This window comes from Bos indicus x Bos taurus, chromosome 29, assembly GCF_003369695.1.
Source record: "Bos indicus x Bos taurus breed Angus x Brahman F1 hybrid chromosome 29, Bos_hybrid_MaternalHap_v2.0, whole genome shotgun sequence".
In the NCBI taxonomy this organism is placed as follows: domain Eukaryota; kingdom Metazoa; phylum Chordata; class Mammalia; order Artiodactyla; family Bovidae; genus Bos; species Bos indicus x Bos taurus.
Genome location: NC_040104.1, coordinates 32,055,697 through 32,067,964, shown reverse-complemented (window position 1 = coordinate 32,067,964; position 12,268 = coordinate 32,055,697). Strand labels below are relative to the sequence as shown.

General features: G+C 37.8%; 1 protein-coding gene across 1 annotated transcript in view; it reads left to right on the top strand.

Moving 5' to 3' along the window:
* The window catches only part of LOC113886062 (glycerophosphodiester phosphodiesterase domain-containing protein 4-like), a 134,978-nt gene that overhangs the window by 30,048 nt on the left and 92,662 nt on the right, over window positions 1-12,268 (top strand). Inside the window, 2 exon segments of the mRNA XM_027531997.1 lie at window positions 6,905-6,998; window positions 11,399-11,458. Coding sequence (XP_027387798.1) covers window positions 6,905-6,998; window positions 11,399-11,458 — 154 coding nt within the window.

Here is a 12,268-nt window from a genome sequence, read left to right as displayed (position 1 = left end):
GGCCTGACTCTGGGGAAGCGTAAGCATGCTCAGCACCCTCAGCTGCTATACCTCCCTTCCCTGCTCAGTCTCACTCTTAGACCAAATCTGGCTCAGAGGGGAGATTTCTTTGTGCTTCCAGTCCTTCTATTCAGATGACTCCCTTGTTCCTCAGCCTCTTTTGCCTGTGTTCACTGATGCTTACACCAGTTAGTCTTCATGATCTTGGTCCATGAACCCTGATGTCTCTGCCTCACCTCCAGCCTCTACTTCTTCCTTCTGTCCCCACTGGGTTTCCTAAGACTCTGGAGACAGAAACAGTGTCCAATCTCAGCACATTTGTAGCCCAGTTCCTACTCTGGACTGCTCCTGGCTCTTCCAGTTTTTCTGGCCTGATTGGTACAGCGTACCCATTAGTTGGTCTTTGAGGGGAAAAGGGGTATCTTTGAGTGTGAGGCTTTTAAAAAATGTAGTATAGTTTATTTTTTCCTTCGTAGAAGTAAAGTATGGTTTGTTATTTTAAACATTAAGAAATGTAGAAAAGTAGATAATATCATCTTATTCTTGAGTAGCAATCACTTGGTATACTTCCCAGTCTTTTTTCCTGTGCCTGTTTTTATATTATGTTCATACTATATATATAATTTTTATTTTTTCTCTCATTTAAAATAGTTGTACACATTTTGACAAATTATTAAAACTCTTAATGATAATCACTTTAAATGGTTTTAAAGTATTTCCTGATATGAAGGTAGTATAGTGTGCTTACTTAACCACTTTTTATTGTTAGGCTTTATGATTAATTTTCTGTTTTTGTAAAATAAGAGTGAAGAGAAATCTTTGTGTTCTGACTTACGGTCTTACAGGAAATTCCCACAAGTGGCATTATTCAGTCAAGAAGAATAAACACTAGTAAAACTCATTGTGCCTATTACCAAAGTATTTCTCAAAAGATAGTACAGTTTCCATTCACAATAGAGGTATTTGACTTTCTGTTTTAACCCTCCATTGACAGCATTGACTATTCTAATTTTTAATTGTTTTTATTAATTTTATAGATGAAATTTGTTTTATTTTAATTATTTACCAGGTATCAAAACTTGTTTATTTAGTAACTTATTTTCTTTTTAGTTCTCTCTGTTTGAATATATTTATCTTGTGGAATCTAATTTTCTCATTTATATGCATTCTTTATTTAGAGTTAAGTTCTAAGTTTCTCCACAATATTGGAAATAAGAAATGTTTCATTTCTTTATAGAATTTCCCTCAGTTTTAAATAACTTTACATTGAGATGTAATTGAAATATAATGTTACATTTCTGTTAAGTATATATTATAGCATAATGATTTGCTATTTCTTTATATTGTGGAATGATCACCATAGTAAGTCTGGTTAATATTCTTCATCACACATAATTTCAGATTTTGTGTGTGATGAGAATTTTTAAGAAACTTTCTTTTAGCAACTTTCAAATATACAGTACTGCATTTGTAACTATAGTTACCATGCTGTATGCATTTTATCCCCAGGGCATGTTTATTTTATAATTGGAAGTTTACACCTTTTTATCCATCTTCACTCATTTGTCCACCTCTCACCCCTGTCCTCTGGCAACCACCAATCTGTTCTCTGTGTCTATGAGTTAGTTTGGTTGGTTTGTTTTTATCTTTCATGTATAAGTGAGGTCATATCTTATTTATCTTTTTCTCTCTGACTGATTTCAATTAGCATAATGCTGACTGGGTCTATCCATGTTGTCATAAATGACATTTTTCATGTTTATATGACTGAATAATGCTCCCTGTGGTATGCATGTGTAAGTATATATCACATTTAAAAAATTAAGTCATCTGTGGACACTAAGGTTTCTTCCATGTCTTGGCTATTGTACATAGTGCTACAGATGTTTTTAAATGATGGCCATACTGACTGGTGTGAGGTGATATCTCATTGTAGTTTTGAATTGCATTTCTCTAATAAATAGCAGTGTTGAGCATCTTTTCATGTGTTTGTTGGCCATCTCTATTTCTTCTTTGGAGAAATGTGGTCTTCTGCCCACTTTTTTATTTCATTGTGTGTTTCCTATTAAGATGCATGAGTTGTTTGTTTTATAGGTTAATATCATGTCAGTCAGATAATGTGCAAATATTTTCTCACATTATGTGTGTTGTCTTTTCATTTTGTTAATGGTTTCCTTTGCTGTGCAAAGGCTTTTGAGTTTAAGTAGGTTCCATTTGTTTCTTTTTTTCCCCATTACTCTAGAAGATGTATCAAAAAATATTTTGCTGAAACTTATGTGAAAGAGTGTTCTTACTTATTTTATTTTTGTGTATGGTGTTAAAGAATGTTCTAATCTCATTCTTTTAAAAGTAGCTGCCTAGTTTTCCCAGACCCATTTATTGAAGAGACTGTATTTTCTCCATTATATATTCTTGCCCCTTTTATCATGCATTAGTTGAGCATATGTATGTGAGTTTACTTCTAGTTTTTCTGTCCTGTTCCATTGATCTGTATTTCTACCTTTGTGCCATACTGTTTTGATTACTGTAGTTTTGTAGTATAGTGTGAAATAAGGAAGCCTAATTCCTCCAGCTCTTTTTCTTTCCAAAGATTGCTTTGGCTATTCAGGGTCTTTGTGTTCCCATACAAGTTTAAATTTTTTTGTTCTAGTTCTGTGAAATATGACATTGGTATTTTGATATGGATTGTATTGAATCTGTAGGTTGCCTTGGGTGTATAGTCATTTTGACAATATTGATTCTTCCAATCCAAGAACATGTTTTGTCTTTCCATCTTTGATTTCTTTCATCAGTGTCTTATGGTTTTTAGAGTACAGGTTTTTTGCCTCCTTAGGTAGGTTTTTCCTAGGTATTTTATACTTTTGATGCTATGATAAATGAGTTTGTTTCTTAAATTTCTCTTTCTGATATTTTCATTGTCAAAGAGTCGGACACAACTGAGTGACTGAACTGAACTGAATGTGTAGAAAGGTAATAGAATTCTGTGTATTAATTTTGTATTCTGCAACTGTACCAAATTAATTGATGAGCTCTAGTAGCTCTCTGGTAGCATCTTTAGGATTTTCTACGTATAGTATAATGTCATCTGCAAATAGTGACAGTTTTACTTATTCTTTTTCAAGTTGAATTTATTGCATTTCTTTATCTCCTCTGAATGCCATGGCCAGGACTTCCAAAATTGAATAAAGCTGGTGAGAGTGGACATTGTTGTCTTGTTTGTGACATTAGAGGAAACAGCTTTTGGCTGTTGAGTATGATGTTAACTGTGGGTTTGTCATATGTAGCCTTTAATATATTGACGTATGTTCCCTCTTTGCCCACTTTCTGGATTTTTTTTTGTTTTTTATCATATATGGCTATTGAGTTTTCGTCAGAAGGTTTTTCTGCATCTATTGAGATAATCTTATGATTTTTTTACCCTTTAACTTGTTGATATGGTATATCATACTGAAGTATTTGTATATATTGAAGAATCCTTGCATATCTGGGATAAATGCCACTTGATGGTATATGATTCTTTTAATTTGATTCATTATTTTCAGTTTGCTAGAATTTTGTTGAGGATTTTTGCATCTATATTAATCACTGTTATTGACCTATAATTTCCTTTTTTGTGATATCTTTGTCTGATTTTGGTACCAGAGTGTTGGTGGCCTCACAGAATAAGTTTGGGAATATTCTTTCTTCTGCAATTTCTTTGGAATAGTTTCATAGGGATAGATGTTAACTCCTCTCTAAATGTTTGATGGAATTTGCCCATGAAGCCATCTGGTCCTGGACTTTTATTTATTGAAAGACTTTTAATCACACTTTCAATTTCAGTACATATGATTGGTCTTCATATTTTCTATCTCTTTCTGTTTCAGTCTTGGAAGGTTGTAACTTTCTAAGAATTTGTCCATTTCTTCTAGGTTGTCCTTTTTTTTTTTTTGCATATAGTTGCTTGTAATACTCTCTTATGATCCTGTGTATTTCCGTGGTGTCTGTTTTAATTTCTTGTTTGTCATTTCTAATGTGAATGATTTGAGTCCTCTCCCATTTTTCTTGATGAGTCTGGCTAAATGTTTATAATTTTATCTTTTCAAAGAAACAGCTTTTAGTTTCATTGATCTTTGCTATTGTTTTCTTTGTCTCTATTTCATTTATTTCTATTATGATCTTTATGATTTCTTTCCTTTTACTATTTTCAGTAAAAGGAAATTACTGAAATTTTCTTGTTCTTTCTCTAGTTACTTTATGTATTAAGTTGTTGTTGTTGTTGTTCAGCCACCCAGTTGTGTCCAACTCTTTGGGACCCCATGGACTACAGCACATCATGCCTCCCTGTCCTTCTCCATCTGCTGGAGTTTTCCCAAGTTCACATCCATTGCATTGATGATGCCATCCAGCCATCTCATCCTCTGATGCTGTCTTCTCCTTCTGCCCTCAATCTTTTCCAGCATCAGGGACTTTTCTAGTAAGTCAGCTGTTCACATCAGGTGACTAAAATACTGGAGCTTCAGCTTCAGCATCAGTCTTTCCAATGAATATTCAGGGTTGATTTCCTTTAAGATTGACTGGTTTGATCTCCTTGCTGTCCAAGGGACTCTCAGGAGTCTTCTCCAGCATCACAGTTTGAAGGCCTCAATTCTTTGGCATTCTGCCTTCCTCATAATCTAGCTTTCACAACTGTATGTGACCACTGGGAAGAACATAGCCTTGACCATATAGACATTTGTTGGCAGAGTGATGTCTCTGATTTTCAACACATTGTCTAGGTTTGTCATACCTTTGCATATATATGTCATACTCATACTACTGTATAGTCTTGAGTAACTGTATAATCCCAGTTGCTTTTTCAATTCCCTCTGATGTGTATAAACAGTCACCCAAGCAAACTATTCTCATTGTTCTCACTCCCTTGTGTTACCCCACCACCATCACCTAAAGTAGAAGAAGGGGAGAGAAAAAGAGAGAAAAATATCATAGTTCTTCCTTTGACAGAAGTACTCAGCCTGTGGGTGGAACTTCTGAGTTTGGTGGGAGAATTTGTAACTCTACTAATTTTGAATATTTACATGTGAGTGAGTATAGAAAAGAAGACCATTATGTTGATAAAGAGGGAAAAATCTGATGTGACTAGAGAAATGGTTTGAAAAGATAGAGGCACAATTAAAGGCTAAAATTAACTTTTCTTTCTCACCTGGAAATTAAAGTCAATATCACTACTTGCATAAGCCATTTAATTAATTCTTTGGCTACATTTAGACTGCTTATGTGGATTCCCTGGTGGCTCAGACAGTAAAGAATTTGCCTGCAATGCAGGAGACGTGGGTTCAATCCCTAGATTGGGAAGATCCCCTGGAGAAGGAAATGGCAACGCACTCTAGTATTCTTGCCTAGAGAATTCCATGGACAGAGGAGCTGCAGTCCATGGGGTCACAAAGAGTCGGACATGACTGAATGACTAACACTTTATGTCTATCCTGCATGTTTTTTTTTTTTCCTTTATTTCATTATTTGGTCATTACTCTGCTTGCATTTAAATGTTCTATTCTTGTTACGTGGATATGAGTCATTTAATTCTGTGGAGATCTTGAATATATTTTTTATGGTTCTTTTCTAATTGTTCTATTATATTTTTTCTGCAAATTATTATATTAGTTGACTTTATTAGGTTAATTTATTGGCCTTTCCTGTTATCTCAGCTGATGAAGAATCCGCCTGCAATGCAGGAGACCCTGGTTCAATTCCTGGGTTGGGAAGATCCCCTGGAGAAGGGATAGGCTACCCACTCCAGTATTCATGGGCCTCCCTGGTGGTTCAGATGGTAAAGAATCCACCTGCAATGCAGGACACCCGGGTTTGATCCCTGGTTTGGGGAGATCCCCTGGAGGAGGGCATGGCAACCCACTCTAGTATTCTTGCCTTAAGAATCCCCATGGACAAAGGAACCTGGCAGACTTCAGTCCACGGGGACTTCAGGCAGGCTTCAGTCCAGTTGTGCAAAGAGTTGGACACAACTGAGCAACTAAGCACACAGATTAATTTGTTAACATTATTCACACATTTTCTGATTCCTGCTGTGAGATCACATTTTACAGAGTACTCTTCTGAGTGTCTCGATCTGGGATCAGTCTTGCCTAGGATAGCTGCTTGTCTATTTCTTTCTCTTGGTGTCCTTTCTCAACCCTGACCAAAGAGAAATTTTTCTTATATTGAATGTAGTCACATGTTCAGTAATCTATATTTTGTATCATTAAAATATAATTTCTCTAGGTCTCATATGGAGGGGAAATAATTTCTGTTATCTTGAAATGAAGAGTCTAAATTCTGTGACATATAATACCTAGACTAATTATAATATTGTTTAACTTAACAAATCAATGTATTAGCAGTTTTATCTCATAGACTACTTTAGGGACAAAAAAGACCAGAACTGTTTTTAAGGGGTCCAAACTCTTACACCAAATATAGATATTAATATAGTGACTTGCTGTTATATAAGAAAACATATATGGATAAGAAATCTGGTGAAATGGAAAGTATTAACTATATGACAGCAGTGAACTTATGGATCACTTTTCCTTTTTTGACATTCCAGAATTTCTATATTTTTTTAAAGAGTATGTAATTTTTGAGTATGTATTCTAAATAAATTTAAAAACTATACAACTCGTATAGAACCCCATTAAAGTACCTGATTGTCTACGAACAAAGTTAAAACTTCTCAACTAAATATCCCCAAAGATCTTCACACATCTGTTCCCAAATTGCTCCTCTTCTTATCCCCCTTCTTATTTTTTTATGTTATGTTATTTTTTTAATTGTTCTATTATGCCTCATCTAGTCCAGTCTTATACCTTATCCTTGACAGAGATACTACTAACTTCTATGTTTTAGAAATTGAAACACATTTTTGCAGGGTTGTTTTCCTAGGTACAGGAGTCTGGTTCTTTTGGTCCATTGTCTTGCTGAGTTTCCTTGGGATCCTGGCTGCCTACACAACATTGCTACTGGTGAGTAATGTTTCCCATTTTTCCCACTCCCTTCCTGAGTAGTCTCATGAAGTGCTCTGTCAGTAGTATGGTTCTCAGTTGGTGCTGGGAGCCATAAGATCGCTCTGGCAGAGTTCAGATTTGAATCAGCTACTTGAATATTAGGGAGGAAGGAGAGATGTGAGGAATAGACTTGTGCTGGTAGAGGGTGTGTCTTTCCACTTTGACCCTTTATAAGGGTGCCAGAACATTCTTATTCTCTTCCTGTGTTTCATGGCTTATTTTCTGACTCACATAGTATTGTCATTTTAGATGTTCATACTTTCATATGGTAGTACTTCTGCACATTGATCTATTCATTTCATAGCTTGTCTCCTGAGAATCAGTCTTTCTGTGGCTTACAAATTACCTAGTGTGCTAAACCTGTTTACTCAGTTCAGTTCAGTTCAGTTGCTCAGTTGTGTCCGACTCTTTGCGACCCCATGAATCGCAGCACGCCAGACCTCCCTGTCCATCACCAACTCCTGGAGTTCACTCAGACTCACGTCCATCGAGTCAGTGATGCCATCCAGCCATCTCATCCTCTGTCATCCCCTTCTCCTCCTGCCCCCGATCCCTCTCAGCATCAGAGTCTTTTCCAATGAGTCAGCTCTTCGCATGAGGTGGCCAAAGTACTGGAGTTTCAGCTTCAGCATCATTCCCTCCAAAGAAATCCCAGGGCTGATCTTCTTCAGAATGGATTGGTTGGATCTCTTTGCAGTCCAAGGGACTCTCAAGAGTCTTCTCCAACACCACAGCTCAAAAGCATCAATTCTTTGGCGCTCAGCCTTCCTCAGTGATCAGTGCAAAGAAATAGAGGAAAACAACAGAATGGGAGAGACTAGAGATCTCTTCAAGAAAATTAGAGATACCAAGGGAACATTTCATGCAAAGATGGGCTCGATAAAGGACAGAAATGGTATGGACCTAACAGAAGCAGAAGATATTAAGAAGAGATGGCAAGAATACACAGAAGAACTGTACAAAAAAGATCTTCATGAACCAGATAATCACAATGGTGTGATCACTGACCTAGAGCCAGACATCCTGGAATGTGAAGTCCAGTGGGCCTTAGAAAGCATCACCACGAACAAAGCTAGTGAAGGTGATGGAATTCCAGTTGAGCTATTTCAAATCCTGAAAGATGATGCTGTGAAAGTGCTGCCCTCAATATGCCAGCAAATTTGGAAAACTCAGCAGTGGCCACAGGACTGGAAAAGGTCCGTTTTCATTCCAATCCCAAAGAAAGGCAATGCCAAAGAATGCTCAAACTACTGCACAATTGCACTCATCTCACATGCTAGTAAAGTAATGCTCAAAATTCTCCAAGCCAGGCTTCAGCAATATGTGAACTGTGAACTTCCTGATGTTCAAGCTGGTTTTAGAAAAGGCAGAGGAACCAGAGATCAAATTGTCAACATCTGCTGGATCATGGAAAAAGCAAGAGAGTTCCAGAAAAACAGCTAGTCCCCTGGTCAGGTTCCAAGTACATTTTAGCAAATATCTTTATGCAATAGAGACACCGCCTGTTTCCTGACATAGTGGTGTCATGTAGTGTGAGAAATTCACACTGGACATAGTAGTGTCACCTAGTATGAAAAAATTGAGACCAGGTAGCAGAGGAGCCTGCAGAAGTGGAAAGCTTATGGAAGACTAACTTTTAGGTCACTGGAATTTTTCAGTGCCCACTTGAAAATAGGACACAAGTATCTTGCTCTGATTCCATGATTCCTTGTCCCCAATGATAGCCTGTCTGATACTAAAGAACCCAACCCCTAAATCAGTTTCCATTTGCATAAATATTTATTTCAGCAAAATGTATTAATCATTATATGAGTGATAAGTACTGAGGTTACAGAGAACAAAGAGGTGTAATTTTTGTTTTCATACAGGGTGCCTCAAATAGAGAGGTGTGAGAAAGTTATAATGCTCCTTAATTCAATGAGTTTAGAATTGATTAGGGAAGTAAGTCATAGACAAAAATAACCAACACAGACAGAGCATTATAATGGTCATTATTGCTGCTGCTGCTGCTAAGTTGCTTCAGTTGTGTCCGACTCTGTGTGACCCCATAGATGGCAGCCCACCAGGCTCCCCCAATCCCTGGGATTCTCCAGGCAAGAATACTGGAGTGGGTTGCCATTTCCTTCTCCAATGCATGAAAGTGAAAAGTGAAAATGAAGTTGCTCAGTCATGTCTGACCCTTAGTGACCCCATGGACTGCAGCCTTCCAGGATCCTCTGTCCATGGGAGTTTCCAGGCAAGAGTACTGGAGTGGGGTGCCATTGCCTTCTCCATAATTGTCATTAGAGAGACCTAAAAAAGTTCTGGGTTCTAAGAAGGAAGACCTTCAGTCAAGAGGATTAAGTGATGCTTCGAGGAAGAGGTGGCACAGGAGGGACATCTTGAAAGGATGTTGGATTTAGACATGTGTTTATGGGAGTGGGGAAGAAAGTTGAGATCATGGGAATTTCACGACAGATTCAGCAAGACAGAGATAGGGATATATGGGGTTTGACTAGATAAGAGGGAAGAATTGTACTGTTAGCATGTAGAGGATATTGAAGAAAAATGAAGTATCTGACTAAAACAATAGGCTTGTGATAGATTTTAGAAAGCCTGAAAAGTATGCTAAGACACATGGTATAAATCAGATTTCTAGTATTATCATTCTGAAAGTCATTGCATGGAGGGTGTCTGTAGAGAGAAATAGTGAGAACCTTTTACTTTTAATGAGGAAAATGCAGATGAATGATGTGTTTGGGGCAAGAATCTGGCCACTGAATTGTACTGCACTCATACATAATCAAAATAAAATGGTTTAGGTAACTTCTAAGACGGACTTCCAGTGTCCAATAAGCCATTTTTTCTTTTAAAACAACCTTGTACTCTAGGCTACCTCTTTTTGGATACAGTAGCAACAACAGAGGAGACCTGAATTCTATTTCTGCTTTATCTTTAAGTTATTTTGTAACCTTGACCAAGTCATATAACTCTTCTGAGCCTCAGTTTCTTCTTTCACATGAGAATTATTTATTTCAAATGAGACAGTTAATAAATTGACATTTTATAAAGCTTGATTAAGTACAAGTAAATGGCCTGGTGGCTCAATTGGTAAAGAATCTGCCTGCAATGCAGGAGACCCACATTTGATCCCTGGGTTTGAAATATCTGCTAGAGAAAGAAATGGCAAACCCACTCCAGTATTCCTGCATGGAATAGACAGAGAAGCCTGTTGAGCTACAGTCCATGAGGTCTCAAGAATCAGGCATGACTTAGCGACTAAATCACCACCACCAAAGTACAAATAAAATCATATCCATAAAATTATTTTGAAAAAAAAGGTGAATGCCTTATACAGTCAAATTCTCAATATCCTAAGCATCTGAAGACTCCAGTTTTCAATCTGCGTCTCCACACTGACTTGGTGACGACTTAGATTTACTGACTTATACCCATGTTAACAACAATGCTTAACAGTTGTAACAAAAAAGCTTTTAAAAATTATGTATTTATTTGGCTGCCTTTGGGTCTTAGTTTCATCATTCAGGATCTTTCATGGAGGTGCATGAACTCTCTAGCTGTGGTGTGTGGCTAAGTTTTTCCTCTGTGTGTGGGATCTTAGTTCCCCTACCAGGGATCAAACCCCTGCATAACAAGGCAGATTCTAAACCACTGGACCACCAAGGAAGTCCCAAAAAAGAAATTTTAAATGACCCTTGGAAGGGCTGGCTCCTGACCTCTGTTCCCTCACTCGTGTCTCTGTGTAATACCACTAATAAGCTCCATCACAGGGAAAAGAAAATTGTAGGAACTCAGGAATATCAGTGTACTGATTGTCACAGAATCCCAGAGAAGATAATAATAAATTCTCTCTGGGTTGCTGGTGAAAGTTACGACTAGGAGGTGACATGTGAACTGTGTTTGAAGGGTCAGTAGCATGGCGAGGGAGAGCTATTTAGGCAGAGGGACAGGGTGGCAATCTCTTAGATGCTGAAAAGAACAGATGTATCAATGGCACCCCACTCCAGTACTCTTGCCTGGAAAATCCCATGGACGGAGGAGCCTGGTAGGCTGCAGTCCGTGGGGTCACCAAGAGTCAGACAAAACTGAGCAACATCACTTTCACTTTTCACTTTCATGCACTGGAGAAGGAAATGGCAACCCACTCCAGTATTCTTGCCTGGATAATCCCAGGGATGGGGGAGCCTGGTAGGCTACCGTCTATGGGGTCGCACAGAGTTGGACACGACTGAAGTGACTTAGCATAGCATCAAGAAGTGAAGATAATCCAGACTGTGTAAGGAATTTTGAGTTCAGAACAGTGTTTCGGGTAGTATCTTGGTGATTTCAAAACAATCTCTTCTTTCTTGTTTTTTCAGGTACTTGGATTTTTGTTGTGTTGGGAAAAAAATCAACTATTCCTGCACTGGTATCATAAGGTAAGACATTTGAATCTTCATAGGAGACCTGAGATCAGGACTGAATGTGCCTCTTTGGCGCCAAGAGTTAAATGCAGAGCTTCCCCTTTCTTTGCCTCCCTTAGAAAGAAGCAATCTGGTTACACTGTTTCAACTAAAATCAGTTTCCAACAGATGAAACTGGCTTACCAATCAAACTGAACCCAAACTTAATTTTTTCCCACTACTCCATGTTAAAACTCACTCTGTGACTCTGTTGTCTCTATCCCCATAAAATCTTGGGCAAGCTCCATTATTTTCCCAGTCCTTTAGAGTCCCAAGAACTTTCTCATTTCAGTCACTAAGAATTTCAATTCATCGTAGTAGACTGAACTCAAACTTTATGAGACTTTTCCCTTCCCCTGTTTCACATGACCCAGGCCTGGAAACCTGCAGTGATGGAAAGAGTATGATTGTCTTTTACCTTGATTCCAGTGTATGGATCAGGGGAAGGAGCGATAGGGTGAAAGAACACAGTCCCACAAGGAGGAGTTACTTTCATCAGGACCAAGTAGATGCAGTTTTTGGCTCTTAATCCTGTGGATTTTTCCTTGCGTATTTTCAAACACCTTACCACTGAGAACCTTGACTGCAACTCTCTTGGTACACTCAATACTTGTCTTCCTGTACTCCCTGAAATTTCTTTGTTGAGGTCCTTTGACTATCCCTTAGTTTGGAACCATTTAAAATTACACTAGAAAGGAAGTGGGTGAAATGAGTTGGGAGCTTGGGATTGACATATATACACTATTAATAACTGTGTATAAGTTAGATAACTAATTAGAACCTACC